The sequence below is a fragment of the Hyperolius riggenbachi genome, chromosome 3, assembly GCF_040937935.1.
Source record: "Hyperolius riggenbachi isolate aHypRig1 chromosome 3, aHypRig1.pri, whole genome shotgun sequence".
Lineage (NCBI taxonomy): Eukaryota > Metazoa > Chordata > Amphibia > Anura > Hyperoliidae > Hyperolius > Hyperolius riggenbachi.
The window spans coordinates 482,777,548-482,795,484 of record NC_090648.1 but is presented as its reverse complement, the minus strand read 5'-3'; the positions used below and the strand labels follow the sequence as shown (position 1 = coordinate 482,795,484).

At 43.7% G+C, this 17,937-nt stretch overlaps 1 protein-coding gene across 1 annotated transcript in view; it reads right to left on the bottom strand.

The window, feature by feature from the left end:
• Positions 1-17,937, bottom strand: part of LOC137562417 (electrogenic sodium bicarbonate cotransporter 1-like) — a 74,882-nt gene that overhangs the window by 50,519 nt on the left and 6,426 nt on the right. Inside the window, exons 3-6 of the mRNA XM_068273760.1 lie at positions 14,203-14,356; positions 12,701-12,710; positions 11,739-11,795; positions 8,058-8,215 (exon numbers count right to left, since the gene is read on the bottom strand). Of these exons, the coding sequence (XP_068129861.1) occupies positions 8,058-8,215; positions 11,739-11,795; positions 12,701-12,710; positions 14,203-14,356 (379 nt within the window). The remainder of the gene's footprint in view (positions 1-8,057; positions 8,216-11,738; positions 11,796-12,700; positions 12,711-14,202; positions 14,357-17,937) is intronic.

The window sequence follows — 17,937 nt, the reverse complement described above, 5'->3', positions numbered from 1 at the left end:
CTGTACAGGGTCTTAATAATGCTTAAAAGAAAAACGCTAGTACAAAATTCCAAACAACTGAAAGTAAAAGTACACAGAACAATAACTGTAATAGTAACAATACCAATAGGAATCATCTTCAAAGAAGAAAATGAAAAAGTAAGTAATAATGAGGCAATACATAACAGAGTGCATCTTAGTCTATCACTGTATTGCCGTGACACAATGTTATAATGTCATGATATAGCCCCACCCTAATTTGGTATCTGCAGGCCAAACCAGTTCAGAATTTCTCATAGTCCCAGTTGTCACTCAGTCTGGGCAATCTATTAACCTTTATATATCACTGGACATAGTTACAGTATTACTCCACAGCTCCCAGTTTCTCAGAAATCTCTCCATGGAGCATACTGCATACATATAGGAGAATATCACATCTTTTAAAATTATCACCATTCTTAACATCATAAATTCATAAAGATATAATGAATCTTCTACAACCACAGTTCGAACATTTTAAGGGTACCGCTACCATTTACCATATCCTCAATGAAGCAGGTTTTGTTAAGTCTTCTCACATCAAAACATGGGAAGAAGAATTTGTAAACATATAGCATAATATAAAAGACAATATGATTTTCAACTAATTTAACACACTGGGCTATATGCAATTAACTTTTTCACCAGAGTTATCTCCTAGGAGATGATTTTCATCTTCTCTTTAAACTAACTTTACAGCATTTTACAATTGGAAATGTACCCAAAAGTTGGTGAAAAAGTACTATTAAATTAATTTTAAGTATTTTCTTGCTGGTTTTTGGCTTAAAAGGCTGTTTACGACAAGTTGTGAAAATATCACCTGAGGGAAAACTCAGGAGAAAAAGGGAATTGCATATGGGCCACTGTGTCAACCACAGAGAGATTTATCAAAAATTATTACTACAATGGTACTACACTCCTAATAGATTGGCTTTATTTTTAATGACCATACAGATAGATGTTGGAGGAATTATTTAGCTAAAGGAAGCATGTTCCACATATGGTGGAGTTGCCCCAACATCAAAAGAACTTTATTTACTTTATCTACTCCTTGACGGGGCTCAGACTCAGGCCATCTCCTGGCCTAGCATTGTTCAATCTAGGTATAAACTCTGTAATATTACCCTTGAGATCTTTGATTGCTAATATATTCCTGCCTACTAAAATAGCCATAGCAAGACATTGGAGGGATCCCAAAACCCCTGAGCTAACAGAGATCTTGCAAATCATCAACACTAATTTCAAATATGAACGCATGATAGCCAACCTAAATAGCTCCATGGCATAGCACTTTGATGATTGTCGGCCATCGGCAAGCGACGCTAAAGCACTCCTAGTGGGTCCCAGCCCTCACACTAGACACTAGCGGTTTGGCTTAGGGATGTCCATTTACTTTGACTATTACTTCCCTTTATTTAGCAATGCATAAATATGAGACTGTCTATCACTAAAATTGGTTGTCTTCTGGGCACCACTGCGGCCCTTTCTATCTATAATTTGCATTTTAAACTTATCTGGAAAATGGCAGTACAATAGAAATAATAGATGCAGTGTGTTTCCAAAGGGATGGTCTCTTGCCTACCCATTGCATCAAACACAAGCTTGTCACGTTTTAGGAAGTCAACTGTTTTGTCTCTATTCACTCTTCCACCTACAATCTAGTCAGCCTCCCCTCCCATCTCACTCTCCTGTAATGGGTTTTCACAATTTCTTCTTTCATCTGCCACCACCATCATTAAACCCTCCTTACCCAATTCCCTGTCCCTTGGTGGACTCCACCTGCTATCTCTCCACTTCCACCAGTTCCATACCAGTTGCCACCACTTGACTCCTTGTCCACTCACTTGTCCCCCCCTCCCTCTCCTCTCTTCCTGCCAGGCCCATCCAGAGCCGGGACAAGGTCCTCCAGCACCCAAGGCTGAGACACCTAGAGTTGAGCTAAAATTTTCGTAATTTCGCATTACTAAAATTACGCATGCGAAATTTGCGATTACGATGCGAAATTACAGTAGCGTAATTGCCATTAAAATCGTAATTGAAAATACCGTAAGCATAATTTAAAACGCGTAATTTCGCGTTTCGTTCATGCCGTAATTTCACATTAAACGTTACCGTAATTTCGCGTTAAACCGTAACGCTCCGTATAATATAAAAAAGCCGCCGACTTTAAGGGTTAATAGCAAAGCCCCCTTAAATGCTAAGAGCCTCAAATTTGGAGAATATATTAAGGAGATCAGGAGGAATAAGAGGAAAATTTTTTTTTTCAAAAAGACCTTATAGTTTTTGAGAAAATCGATGTTAAAGTTTCAAAGGAAAAATGTAAACATTTAAAAACCCGCCGACTTTAACGGTTAATAGCAAAGCCTGCTTAAAGTTTAGGAACACCAAATTCCCAGGGTATATTAAGGGGATCAGTGGGAATAAGAGGAAATTTTTTTTTTTCAAAAAGACCTTATAGTTTTTGAGAAAATCGATTTTTAAGTTTCAAGGGCGAAAATGTCTTTTAAATGCAGAAAATGTCAGTTTTTTTTGCACAGGTAACAATAGTGTATTATTTTCATAGATTCCCCCAAGTGGGAAGAGTTTTACTTACTTCGTTCTGAGTGTGGTAAATATAAAAAAAAAACGACGTGGGGTCCCCCCTCCTAGACCTCTTTAACCCCTTGTCCCCCATGCAGGCTGGGATAGCCAGAATGCGGAGCACCGGCCGCGTGGGGCTCCGCACCCTGACTATACCAGCCCGCATGGTCCATGGATTGGGGGGTCTCGGAAGGGGAGGGGCAGCCAAGCTTTCCCCTCACCCTCCGAGCCCTTGTCCAATCCAAGGACAAGGGGCTCTTCTCCACCTCCGATGGGCGGTGGAGGTGGAGGCCGCGATTTCCTGGGGGGGGGTTCATGGTGGAATCTGGGAGTCCCCTTTAAAAAGGGGTCCCCCAGATGCCCACCCCCCCACCCAGGAGAAATGAGTATAGAGGTACTTGTACCCCTTACCCATTTCCTTTAAGAGTTAAAAGTAAATAAACACACAAACACTTAGAAAAAGTATTTTAATTGAACAAAAAACATAACCACGAAAAAAGTCCTTTAATATTCTTAATTAACCATTAATACTTACCTGTCCCTTTAAATAAATGATCCCTCGAAATAGCCTCGGAAATGTTCTATCAGTTACAATGTAACAAAGTTATTACAATGTAACAACTTTGTTACATTGTAACTACGCCGCACCCGACGTCACTCGCAGCCGCCGCATACGCGTCTGCGCTGCACGGACCCGACAGAGCTCTGAGCTATATAGCTCAGAGCTCTCTAAAGCATCTTTGTATTTGGGCTCCAAGGAGCCCCATTGGTCCTTAGCAGACCAATGGGGTTCCTTCTGATTTGAAGGAACCCCATTGGTCTGCTAAGGACCAATGGGGCTCCTTGGAGCCAAAATACAAAGAAGCTTTAGAGAGCTCTGAGCTATATAGCTCAGAGCTCTGTCGGGTCCGTGCAGCGCAGACGCGTATGCGGCGGCGGCAGTGACGTCGGGTGCGGCGTAGTTACAATGTAACAAAGTTGTTACATTGTAATAACTTTATTACATTGTAACTGATAGAACATTTCCGAGGCTATTTCGAGGGATCATTTATTTAAAGGGACAGGTAAGTATTAATGGTTAATTAAGAATATTAAAGGACTTTTTTCGTGGTTATGTTTTTTGTTCAATTAAAATACTTTTTCTAAGTGTTTGTGTGTTTATTTACTTTTAACTCTTAAAGGAAATGGGTAAGGGGTACAAGTACCTCTATACTCATTTCTCCTGGGAGGGGGGGTGGGCATCTGGGGGACCCCTTTTTAAAGGGGACTCCCAGATTCCACCATGAACCCCCCCCAGGAAATCGCGGCCTCCACCTCCACCGCCCAATCGGAGGTGGAGAAGAGCCCCTTGTCCTTGGATTGGACAAGGGCTCGGAGGGTGAGGGGAAAGCTTGGCTGCCCCTCCCCTTCCGAGACCCCCCAATCCATGGACCATGCGGGCTGGTATAGTCAGGGTGCGGAGCCCCACGCGGCCGGTGCTCCGCATTCTGGCTATCCCAGCCTGCATGGGGGACAAGGGGTTAAAGAGGTCTGGGAGGGGGGACCCCACGTCGTTTTTTTTTTATATTTCCCACACTCAGAACGAAGTAAGTAAAACTCTTCCCATTTGGGGGAATCTATGAAAATAATACACTATTGTTACCTGTGCAAAAAAAACTGACATTTTCCGCATTTAAAAGACATTTTCGCCCTTGAAACTTAAAAATCGATTTTCTCAAAAACTATAAGGTCTTTTTGAAAAAAAAATTTTTCCTCTTATTCCCACTGATCCCCTTAATATACCCTGGGAATTTGGTGTTCCTAAACTTTAAGCAGGCTTTGCTATTAACCGTTAAAGTCAGCGGGTTTTTAAATGTTTACATTTTTCCTTTGAAACTTTAACATCGATTTTCTCAAAAACTATAAGGTCTTTTTGAAAAAAATGTTTTTCCTCTTATTCCTCCTGATCTCCTTAATATATTCTCCAAGTTTAAGGCTCTTAGCATTTAAGGGGGCTTTGCTATTAACCCTTAAAGTCGGCGGCTACCTAACATTGATCCATGCGTCAACTTTTCCGCTTCGGGAGCATGGCCATACGCATTCATTTCGTAATACCCCTTGCAATGCGAAAATTACGCTTACGCGAAATTTCGCGAAATCCTTCTTCATTCCGATTATGTGCTTACGGCCATAAACGTAATTACACTAATTACGCGAAATTTCGCGAAATCGTAATTACGCCATTACGCTCATCTCTAGAGACACCAAAGTGCGCCCCTCCATCCCTGCCACCCCAGCCATCACACACTGATTGCTATTAGACTAAGAGGCGCCACAGGGCCCACAACCTCTCCAACACCTTAATATCTAGTTGTATGGCTTGCAGTCACTGCCATGAATCCCCTTTTCTTATTTCTTTCTGCTTCAAACACAATTAGGAATGACAGCTGAATGAATTCTGCGCCCCTTCTGCACTGCGCCCTGAGGCTGGAGCCTCTCCAGCCTATGCCTCGGCCCGGTCCTGGGCCCATCTCAATAATCCTCTCTACTTCCACTCTCTCACTCCACCTCAGTAATACTCTCTCTGCATAATCTCTCACCAGTTAAGGTGCCCCTCTAGCGATGTACGGGCAAATCATCCAAGAGAGAGAGAGAGCGCTCTCTCTCTGGGCAAATTTGATCAGAGAGAGATCTGTTGGCTGCTCATACACCATAGGGTGATTCCCAATCGATTGAATCGGCCTTGTGATGCAGCTGCCGCCGCTGTCCCCCCAAATGTTAATTTACCCTCCTCCTAGTGCTCGTGTATTCAAATCTCACCTGGTCCACCTGCTCCAGGTCTTGTCTACTGCTTCTGCAAGAGCGACCCACTTGGTTGCCATGTATAGCACGTGACACATGACATGTGTGTGACGACTCGGGGAAGCAGCAGACAAGACCCAGTGCAGCTGGAAAGTCGCGGTAGCTGGACCAGTTGAGATTTGAATGCATAGGGGAGAAGATTAACATTTAGGGAGACAGTGGATGGGGCCTCCGTCGTGTTCATCGGTTGTCGCTATGTTCCCTTCTGTTACCACAGCACATCCGTCAACCACATGATTTTCTGCCATGGTCGATCGATACATTTGAATGATTTCAACCTGGAAACGGTTGAATCGTCCATTGGAAATGCTTACTGTGGCACTGATTTTTTTATCCAATTCAATGAAATGATCAAATTGTATGGTCAATCGTATATATCCCAGTGATCTGCTCAAGTTCCTTTTTCAATAACTCCACCTCAGTAATCTTTCTACTACCACTCTTGCTCTTCACCTCATTAAGGCTCTGTTACTGCTTGAGCGGAGGATGAACATTTTTTGTCTGTTCTCCGCTCATCGCTAAACGGACAGTAAATGGCTCCTATTTTATGAACAGCAGCCATTCACCCTTGTAACGCTGCATCAGATCCGCGGGATCCATTGCAGTAAGCAGTCAGCACTTCTGTGCATTCCCCCACTTAACCTATGGGGGCAACACATCTGCCCCGGACTACAGCTGGACCATTGGAGCAGACATTACACTGTCCACTTCCTGCTGATCCGTCACAAGTTGGAACCAAACCTCAAACTCTCTCTACATAGTCTCTCACTACTAGTTACCTCTCAGTGACTATCTGCTTTTCCTTTCTCACTCATTCTACCTCAGTAGCTGACAACAGCCACAATTCACTAACATCATGCTGGTGATAATAAGGCAAGCAAAAACTTACCACAAAACATCAATCCACATCGCAAATGTCAATTCACTACTAATCTTTATTAAAGTTTTGTGATAAGTTTTCCCTGTGAGAGTGTTATCTTATCACTTCAGTCCTTGAGTTATCACCTCTGTAGTTATCTCTACATACAGAGTCCATATGGAGGGGAGGAGAACATGCAGGCAGAATGTAGCTCTGACCCTCCTCCTGTCTCCTCAGCCAGCCTGCAGGTGTGTTTGTGTGTCTCTTGATCTGTCCTCCCTCTCTGTGTGCCTGCTGTGTTTTGCAGTCTGTAGTAACACTCCACTAAACGACAGCTCAGGCCAGGTGATAACTCCTCACGCACTTTACAATTGATATTACTTGCATTCCTCTCTGTGAATTAGCACCCTGGCTGTAAGTTTAGGATTCAATTCTTAACAACTGAATCCTTAACTTAAGGATTTGACTCTCAACTTAAAGGATACATCCAAGCTAAATAAAAAAATAAAAATCCACTTACCTGGGGCTTCCTCCAGCCCCTGGTAGCCGCCCTGTGCCCTCGCCGCAGCTCCAGTGGCTCCCTGTCTCCTTCGCTGCAAATGCAGCGGACCTCGTCAGGTCGGCTTCTTCTGCTCTTCACTGTGCGGCTCACATGGTCGCGCTAACATCATCAAGACTGTACTGCGCAGGCTCAGTAGTTCTGCGTCTGCACAGTACAGTCTTGATGACGTCAGCGCGACCACATGGCGCGCAGAAGAAGCCATCCCAGAAGCCGACCTGGCGAGGTCGGCATCTGCAGCGGAGGAGACTGGGAGCCACCAGAGCTGTGGCGAGGGCACAGGACAGCTGCCAGCGGCTAGAGGATTTTTATTTTTTATTTAGCTTGGACGTATCCTTTAAAGGACTTCCGAGGCCAAATGTTCAAAAAAGTTAAATACCTGGATCACATTTGTAGGCACGGAGGACGCCGTCCGCGCCCTCCGTGCCGTTCCGCCGGGACCCCGCCGCTCAATAGTCCCCCGGGCCGCTCCCGACCCCACGACCCGGGTCAGGCTCTCCTGCCTGCACTAACATGGCCGCCGGAGCTGGCCGCGGCTGCGCAGTCCACATAGCCGCGAGTGCGGCTGCGCAGCTCTGGGGCCAACCCCCCGATCCATGCAACAGGCTGTTTCTTGTTGCGTGGATCGGGGGGTGGTCCTAGAGCTGCGCAGCCGCACTGGCGGTTATGCAGACTGCGCAGCCACGGCCAGCTCCGGCGGCCATTTTAGTGCAGGCAGGAGAGCCCGACCCGGTTCTTGGGGTCGGGAACGGGCCAGGGGGCTATTGAGCGGCGGGGACTCGGCAGAACGGCATGGAGGGTGCGGACGCCGTCCTCCGTGCCTACAAAAGTGATCCAGGTATTTAACTGTTTTGGACATTTGGCCTCGGAAGTCCTTTAAGGATTGAATCCTTAACAGAAGGATTGCATGAGGAAGATTACTTAGTGAATACTTAAATGAGTTCTCACTAAGGTGATAATAGGAAAAACTTCCATTATAATTATTAAAGACAGGAAATAAGCTTAGTGTTTTGTGGCCAATATTTCTCATTATTGCTGCGAATAGACTGCATAACAGTCATTGTGTAGCCTTTCCTTTATTAGTCATTTTTGGCAAGCTATGTTAGGCAAGTTCGTACAAGAAAAACCATATGCTAGCCGCAATTGGCGCCATGCCTACTGGATACCAGTGTGCCAGCCTAAGATGACATGTCGCATTACCTGGTAGGAAGGATGACTTCAGTCAGAGAGCCCAATACAGTTGCCTCTTTTAACCTGATAAATGCAGCAAAAGGTTGATCTAAGAAGTCTACATCGCCAACCAGAACATTGGCAGCTTCTGTCCCATCCGGTATCTTCTTTTTGAATTTGTTTTTTTGCTGAAAAACAAACAAACAAACAAACAAAACAAATCACTCATTAGGGCTCTTTCATATCAGAGCTTGCGTTGGAGAACGCTCAAAGCATGCGTTTTGTTGTATGCCTTTTAATGCGTTTTGATATGCGTTGCACTGCAGTGAGTGTGCGTTTTTAATCCGTTTTCAATCCGTTACAGCACAGAGAAAAACGCAGGTAATTTTTTTTTCTTTTAGTTTTCAACTTTCTACATTGTTCCTCTGTTGCATTGTGGGACTGATTGCCTGCGTTAACGGATTGAAAACGCGCATAGTGTGCGTTTTACATTGACTAACATTGTAACGCATAAAGCTAGCGTTGGCTGAAAAACTGCGCCTGGGTGCAGTGTAACGCAACGCACAAAAAGGCTGCGTTATATGTGAAAGCTAAAATGAAAGTCTATGGACTTTCATTTCACCTTGGGTAACGCAAACTTTACCCTTTGCGTTGAAACGCAGAAAATCTGCCCTAATGTGAAAGAGCCCTTAGAAACAGGAAATTTTGTGCTGTAAAAAGTTGCTTACTTTTGAACAAGTCATTGCCGACTCACTATTTTGTGCTGTAAAAAATAGCTTACTTTTGAACGACTGTAGAGATTGGAGAAAAAACATAGGGAGATCCAGGAGCCCAATCTGGCGCAGTATCGTCAGATCACCAGGATAGTAAAAAAGGTAACCAAAGATATAATCACAAAGGTGGGTTGCTGTCTGAGGCAACCACTTGTTAGCACCTATGGGGAATTACTGTCCCCACTCGGCCTTGTGTTGTTGTGGTCACTGCTCCAAAAAAAGGAATTTTCTGAGATCCAGAAGAAAATATCCAACTGATCCCCCTTAACATAGGGGTGTAAACTGGGTACTGAAAGGAACTGGAGGCGGCCGTTTGTGGAAAAGTTAGTATATATATATACTGTATATCTTTCTCTCTCTATAGGGTAGCATCCAACAATATTCTAAGAGGTGTCCTACCTTACAGATGTCTCATTCAAGACAATTGTAGTTCAAGGTAAAATACAAACGGTTTTATTTCTGCACTTGACAACGCGTTTCATGGCAAAAGCTGCTTCCTCAGGTCAATAATCATGCCTGATGAGGGAATCGTTATGCTTCTTGTAACTTACTGTAGTTCAACTTACTTTTGAACGGGTCGTTGCTGATTTTTTTTTCAAATTCTCCTTGCCTGACCATAGTATCGTTTTTTTATCACTGATCCAGAACGATTATGTACGTCAGGTGTGTCAATAAAGTTTAACGTTTACGTTTACGCTTTCGTGTTTTTGTTTTTTTGTCAATGCCTACTGTAAGGAGTATATCAAAATGTACAAAGCACAAAGATTTGTTCATTGCACATACATTGTATTCACATTGTTATCTTTTATTACTAGCTGGCTTAATTTAGGGAGGGTGACCAGATAGCACAACATGAGTTGGTGTTGCCCAAAAGACAGAGCCCCACACTTACTGGCCACCTAACCACCATGATTGAATAAGTATTTTCTACATTTTAAAAAAATCTGCATTAACAGATTAAAGTAGACCTGAACTCTTGCACAGGACAGAGGGAAAACATAGATAAATGCACCCTGTATGTATTTAGAGAGTTTAACCTGTTTAATTCCCCCTCATTTTTGTCTAATCACAAGTTGTAATTTCTTTGTTACAGCTGATACAAAGCCTACAATAAATCTGCACTGTTTCTTCTTCCTGATTCATGGAAGCAGACATACTGTCAACATCTTCAAATTAGCTTATCTGCCTTATCTGCCATGGCAGTCAGGTGACAGGGAGGAGATAAAATAACAATTTGTGATTAGACACAAATGTGGTGGGATTAAAAAGGTTAAACTCTCTAAATACATACAGGGTGCCCTGTGTTACTGCGCATGCGCGTGGGCTCAATCTTCTAATGCGCGGCCATGAATATGGAAGAGGAGCCCAGCTGCCCTGATGCGGAGTGGGATAGCACTCACCAACGGTGGGCACAGGACCACCAAGGGAAGCTTTAATAGGATCCTGAGGCATGCACAATAGAATCGGCCATCACTGGGGGTGAGTAGATCCGCCCGGTAAATCACTTGCATGTCGCGGGTTGGGGGCTGCTGTACACACACCTGATTAACGGCTGCGGAGGTTATTAATGGCCGCCTTGAGTCAGGGGTGTGTACGAGGCTTCAAAGGACCTCATTCAACAATAAACACTCTCCATTCATGTCCAAAGTATCTAATGATAACAAACAATTCAAACTATTAACTTTGTCACAGCTTCTACTTCCTCTTACTTAGGCAATGGAACAGGTCATAGAAATATGTTAGCCATTTTTTGTCATAACCCAAAAAACAAACTAAAACAAATGTGTGTAAAATGTAATTGAAGGTCCACTTTAAAGGGACTCCGAGCAGTGCAAAAACTATAGAAAGATGCATATCATTTTAAAGCTCTCTTTCTCCTCTTTCCAATGATATATAAACCGCCGCCCTACGCCTTTTAGTTTTCGCTATTTTCATGACTGAATTTGCCGTGTCCGCAATTTCGATCGCAAAAATAGAGAAAACTAAAAGGCGTAGGGCGACGATTTAGGTGTCGCCAGAAAGAGGAGAAAGAGAGCGACTTTTTCTCAAAGTCAGCAGCTCCATTCAGCAGAAAAAGTCGCCCTGTGTAATACAATGTAACTATGGAAAGATGGATATCATTTTAAAGCTCTTTCTCCTTTCTGGCGACACCTAAATCGTCCACTTTAAAGGGACTCCGAGCAGTGCAAAAACTATAGAAAGATGCATATCATTTTAAAGCTCTCTTTCTCCTCTTTCCATTGATATATAAACCGCCGCCCTACGCCTTTTAGTTTTCTCTATTTTCGTGATCGAAATCGCGGTCTTGGCAATTTCAATCGCGAAAATAGCCAAAACTAAGAGGCGTAGGGCAGCGGTTTATATATCATTGGAAAGAGGAGAAAGAGAGCTTTAAAATGATATGCATATTTCCATAGTTTCTGCACTGCTCGGAGTCCCTTTAAAGTGTACCCGAGGTGACATGTGACAGGATGAGATAAACAGGTGTATGTAGAGGACAAAACATTAATAGCCAGGCTGTTTTACTTGTTTTTGATTTTGCTGCCTGAAAGAGTTAATTTTCAAGCATGGAATTGACAGCTTCTGTCTTGTGGATTGCGTGACTCCTTATAACGTGGACTATAGTAAACATCACTGATAAACTAATTACAGCCATACAAGTTTTCCTGGCAGGATACAACTTCTGAGAGGAGGAAGAGATAAAAAAAGGTCAATAGTTCATGTACTTTCACTCTGGGACACGTAATAGGCTGTCACTGAGCAGAGGCAACAAAACATTCAATCTACTTTGTAAATGTGTAAATATGAATTAAAACCATGGGATAGCTAAAAAAAAAGGTCATTTTTAGGAGTAGGAGGATATTTATATTTATTTATTGTTCATCCTATCGGTTTTTTTTTCACTTCGGTTTACTTTAAGCCGAACTCCAGTTTTTACCTGTTCACGTGAAGGCTTCTCAGAGAGGTCAAACAACCCATGTTTCAAAGTTTTTTTCTCTGCAATTTGGAAAGAAGTAGTCAGTGCAGGTCATTTATGGAACATCCGTCTGCATCTCAAACTGAGTTATTATTAAGGGTTATTAAAAACATACCCAAATAAGCCCCAAAACAGGAAATGTCAGATTCTGAAAGCACACTTATTGTTTGTTGTAAAGGGTTGGTAAAAGCGAGTATTTGGAAGTGCATTTTTACATTAAAGAGTAACTGTAATCAAGAACTTCATAGCAATCAGTAGCTGATAACCCCTTTCCCATGAGAAATCTTTACCTTTTCTCGAATAGATCATCAGGAAGTTCAGTATGGCTGATATTGTGGTGAAACCCCTCCCACAGTGTGATGTCACGACCATGGCCCTGACAGTTTGCTGTCTGCAAACCTTGTTGCATTGTGGGAAATAACAGCTTTTTCCAAGTAATATCTCCCTCTGTGCGCAGAGCTCTCAGTAACGAACATTCCGTACAGATCACTGGGATGAACTAAAGATGTCACCACCAGTGATACAATTGAGAATTTAAATCAGTGAGAGGAAAGATTTTATAATGGGCAAACACTGACTAAATAATGTATAAATGAATAATGGCGTCAATTCACCAGAGGTTACCAACCTATTTATCTCTTGGGAGGTAATTTACCTCCTGTGATATCTCCAAAGAGCAATTCTCCAGAAGTATAGGGGAAAATATCGACAGAGAGAAATGCAAGAGATAAATGTGAGATAAGTATGAGATAAATAAGTGATAGTTAGTAGTTAGTTTTTCTCCAAATCACAATTCACCAGGGAAGAAAGGGGGTGTGGCCATTCGTTATTTTTTCATCTCTTTATCCCCTGAATGAACCTGGAGATATCGTGGTTTTCACACAGCAGCTGCTGCTGTGGAAGATGGAGCCTTTTGAGCTTACTCTGTTAGGCCTGGTGCACACCAAAAACCGCTAGCAGATCCGCAAAATGCTAGCAGATTTTGCAATTTGCAGTTTTGTGAAGCGTTTTTGGTGTAGTAGATTTCATGTATTGTTACAGTAAAGCTGTTACTGAACAGCTACTGTAACAAAAACCGCCTGGCAAACCGCTCTGAAGTGCCGTTTTTCAGAGCGGTTTGCGTATTTCCTATACTTAACATTGAGGCAGAAACGCCTCCGCAATCCAAAATCTGCAGCAGCCAGGGAGTATTGGTTTCTGCAAAACGCCTCCCGCTCTGGTGTGCACCAGCCCATTGAAATACATTACCCTAGCGGATCCGCACCCACAAGCGGATCGCAAACCGCAGCCGAACCGCTCTGGTGTGCACTAGGCCTTAGAGCTTGCTTCTATTATGAGGAGACAAAGGCGCAGGAGGAGGGTCTGTTTAATCGCCCCTCGTATTTTTCATGAGAGAACAGTTCTTGATAATTTTACTGAGACAGAGGTGGTGAAGAAGTTCAGACTCACTCGTGATATGATTTATGATATGATCCGGCAGTAAAAGGCGGGAATACTCTGGTCAGGTAGTGGTAAAACTCCGCCTCCTACCCACAATGCTTCACTTTCAAGCTTACAGAGAGGAAAAGTATCCCGTGTAAATCATTAATACCGATTACCTAACTCTCTGCTTTCTCACACTTTCCTCATGCATATCTCTCCATTATCCCCTGCTATCGAACACTTTTCTCTCTGTCCTCTCACACTGGTGAATTGACTCCAGAGTGTTAAAATACCTCATGAGATAAACTACCTACCTTTTTTCTCTTAGTAAATCCTCTCTGGTGAATTGACACCAATGTCTTGTCTCCAGGCCCAGATTTACATCACAGGAACCTATAGGCACAGATGTTCTGGCACCCTAGACCTGGCCTTCCATGAACCTACATTGAACCGCACCACAAGTGTGCTGGCTGGTCCAACTGTCACTTCTCCCTTACTTCACCTGCCCATCATAGCTAGCTACAGTTGTCCCTTAGCATTAGGTAGCTAGAGGAATCTCAGTATTAGGTAGCTAGAGGTGTCGTTGATTGAACTGAAGGGAGATCTCGTCAGTGGAATGCCGAGAGGCTGGTGAGTAACCTCTTATTAGAGAGGGAAGGGAAGGAGGGAGGCACTAGGGGAGGAGCCAGCATTCCATCATGAGGCGCCTGTAGGCACATGCCTACAGTGCCCTATGGTAAATCCAACCCTGCTTGTCGCTTATCATCCATGGGGCCGTGCTCAGCGACATCAGAATACAGAAGGAAGCCTCAAAATGATCCTGAGGCTTCATTCTCTTTAAGTATCTCATTTTGTACCCGAGCTTTGGTTCCGGGACACATTAATCCTAGAATCCCTCCCTCCCTCATCCCTCCTATTAGTTCTGCTATCTTTCATACTGACACTCTTTGAATTAACAAGGTTTTAGTACAGCAACAGCAGATGCTTAATTTCTATGTCAAACTCACTTCTACAAGACGATGAAACAATATCCTTGATCAGTTCTGTCCGTGGTTTTCTGGTCAGATGAACGTGGTGTTGAAGAAGTACTTTCAGAATATGTTCATTTTCTTCCTGGTTGCTTGTGTTATTTGAAAATCTTTGCTTCAGCACACGTTCTGGAAGACAGTGGGGGAAAAAAACACTTCTTTTATTTCAGAAATCTTTACATGGTTTTGCACAAAGTAATATGACAAATGCCAAAGATGGTGCACAAACAATCGTGCAGCCGACGCAGTAAACTGCGGTAGAGTTGCTGTATGCAGGGAGCAGGGATGGTTTGGAAATGCAGATTTCTGATACCGTGGAAATTCTGATTTCTGCCAATGCAGATCACCAATTCAGTGGATTCCCGGTTTCCGAGAAGTGGGGTTCATTTTTTGCATTCTCTGATTGGCTAAATACTTCTGAGTTGACTCTACATTCTCTGATTGGTCCAATGCTTCTGAGTTTTGTGATTGGGCTAAAATTACCAAGTTGCGGTAATATTTCTGGGGGAAATCCGATTTCCGATTAGAAATACGAAAATTTCAATTCCACAAAATCCAAATGAGCATCCCTAGCAGGGAGCACACAGCAATTTTAGCATTACTAACGCATGGGAAACACCAGCCTCTAACCCAGGGCTGGCGCTACCATAGAGGAAAAGGAGGCAGCTGCCCCAGGGCCCCAGAGCTTGTAGGGGCCCCCAGTGGCTACAAGAAGAAAAAAAAATTTTCAACTCGACCTTATAGTTCCTGAGAAAATCGATTTTAAAGTTTCAAAGGAAAAAAAACCACACATTTAAAAACATGCCGCCTTTAATGGTTAATAGCAAATCCACCTTTAATGCTAGAAACCCTACATTTCCAGGATATGTTAAGGAGATCATTGGAAATAAGAGGTAAAAACAATTTTTCAAAAAGACCTTATAGTTTTTGAGAAAATCGATTTTAAAGTTTCATAGGAAAAAAGTGTACTTTTAAATGCGGTAAATGTCACTTTTAGTACCTAACGGTAGTGTAATTTTACATGTATCAAAAGAAAGAGCAATACATTTCGTGACGGGGTTTCCAGGGGGCCCATACGCAGCCGCAGCGCTTTGACCAGGGATTGCTATACAGCCGCAATATAGCAGCATGAAGATCCCTGCCATTTTTTCCTATTTTCCCAATTTTTTTTTTATGTTTAGAGTGTGGGAATGTTTTTTTTTTTAATTATGTGGGGTCCTCCCTCCTGAAACTTTTTAACCCCTTGTCCCCCATGCAGGCTGGGGTAGCCAGAATGTGGAGCTCCAACCGATTGGGGCTTCACACCCTGACTATACCAGCTGCAAAAAAGGTCCCCTAGTGCCGATTTTTGCTCTGGGGTATCTGTTGGGGGGCCCCCAGGTTTATTTTGCCCTGGGGCCCCATTGTTGCTTAAACCGGCCCTGCTCTAACCCTCCATGCCACATGTGTTACTAGGTTAACACACCCGTTGTTATGTTATAAGTAAAGTGGTGGGGGGGGGGGGTTCACAGCACTACACCAAAGGGGGTGTGCTATGGGTGTGTTAGAAATGTATGAAGACTGAAGAGTAGGGGAGAAGAGGCCACCCATATATGCATGCACATCTCCACTTGAATGACTGAGCTCCGCTCCGTCATCAGTCTCCCTAGTAGACTGTTACACGGCGTAACCGCCATCTATTTACAATGTACAGTACAGTGATCTAAGGCAGTGCTGTACTGGAGACAGCCGTGTGACACGGCGGTCCCCCTGGGAGGCAATGAGAGAGATCGGCTCTCATAGGCTGATATCTATGAGAGCCGATCGCTGGGATTGGCTGCCGGGGGGACGGAGGGTGGGAAATAAAATATTTTAAAATGCACAAATGTATTAAAAAAATTAAAATACATAAATAAACAAACACCCCAGCAGCGATCGGAGCCCACCAACAGACACCTCTGTAGGTGGGCAGAAAAGGGGGGAATCACTTGCTGAGGTGTACGGCCCTGCAGCGAGGCCTTAAAGCTGCAGTGGCCTAAAAAATAGTAGCCTGGTCACTAGGGGGGTGTAAGCCTATGGTCCTCAAGGGGTTAAACCAGGCATGGGCAAACTCGTCCCTCCAGCTGTTACGGAACTACAAGTCCCACAATGCATTTGCCTTTATGAGTCATGACTGTGTCTGTCAGACTCCTGCAATGCATTGTGGGACATGTAGTTCCTTAACAGCTGGAGGGCCAAGTTTGCCCATGCCTGGGTTAAATAAACTCACTAAAAACATCTGCTCTCCAGTGTGCTCCAATGACAGCATGAATAAGTAAATAGAAATGCATACTGTGTGTATATATATATATATATATATATATATATATATATATATATATTATTATTATTATTTAGTATTTATATAGCGCCGACATATTACGCAGCACTGTACAGTGTATATATATATATCTCGTCACTAACTGTTCCTCAAAGGAGCTCACAGTCTAATCCCTACCATTGCCATATGTCTATATTATGTAGTGTAAGTACTGTAGTCTAGGGCCAATTTTAGGAGGAGCCAATTAACTTATCCGTATGTTTTTGGAATGTGGGAGGAAACCAGAGTGCCCGGAGGAAACCCATGCAGGCACGGAGAGAACATACAAACTCTTTGCAGATAGTGCCCTGGCTGGGATTCTAACCAGGGACCCAGCGCTGCAAGGCGAGAGAGCTAACCACTACGCCACCGTGCTATATATATATATATATATATATATGTATATATTCATCATGTTACTTTTGTCACTGTCATTACCAATCCTGTATTTTGTATCTGTTCTGTATTCTGTCACCAATTCTGTATTTCTGTATATTGGTGTATACCATTTGTCTGTATTATTATGTACCCCATGTTCGTTTTTTACTTTATACAGCACCACGGAATATGTTGGCTCTTCATAAATCATTAATAATATTTATAATATAAATCACAAATCCCATGACACAAAATGACTAGCCAAACAACCACACACACATCAGACCAAACAATACTGGATAATACAAAATTGTGCTGAAAATATCCCCTGCTGAATAAAGTTCGTGCAATCAAGGGGTTAACCACCCTGGCGTTCTATTAAATGCACCAGGGTGGCGGCGCAGCACTATTTTTTTTTTTAAATCATGTAGCTAGCCTAGCGCTAGCTACATGATTCCCCCCTCCCTGCGGCGTCCCTCCCACCCTTCCGATCGCCGCCGGCGATCAAGCCCATCCGGAAATCTGAATGGGATTTCCTTTAGGGCTTCCGACGCCATGACGACGATCGTGATGACGTCATCGACATCGTGACGTCATCGGGAGTCTCGATCCACACCTCAGCGCTGCCTGGCACTGATTGGCCAAGCTGCGCACGGGGTCTCGGGGGGGGCCTGTAACGCAGCGGGTAGCGGCGCATCGGCGGGGAGCGGCAGCAATCGGTGTAAACACGCAGCAAGCAAAAAAAATTATCAAAATTGGTCCAGCGGGGCCTAAGCGGCGCCCTCCGGCGGTAATGGACGAGCTGAGCTCGTCATTACCGCCAAGGAGAATAAGATGCTGGTGACAGCGTGAGCAGGGCCGGGCCGAGGCATAGGCTGGAGAGGCTCCAGCCTCGGGGCGCAGTGTAGGAGGGGGCGCACAATTCATTCAGCTGTAATTCCTAACTGTGTTTGAAGCAGAAAGAAATAAGAAAAGGAGATACATGGAAGTGACT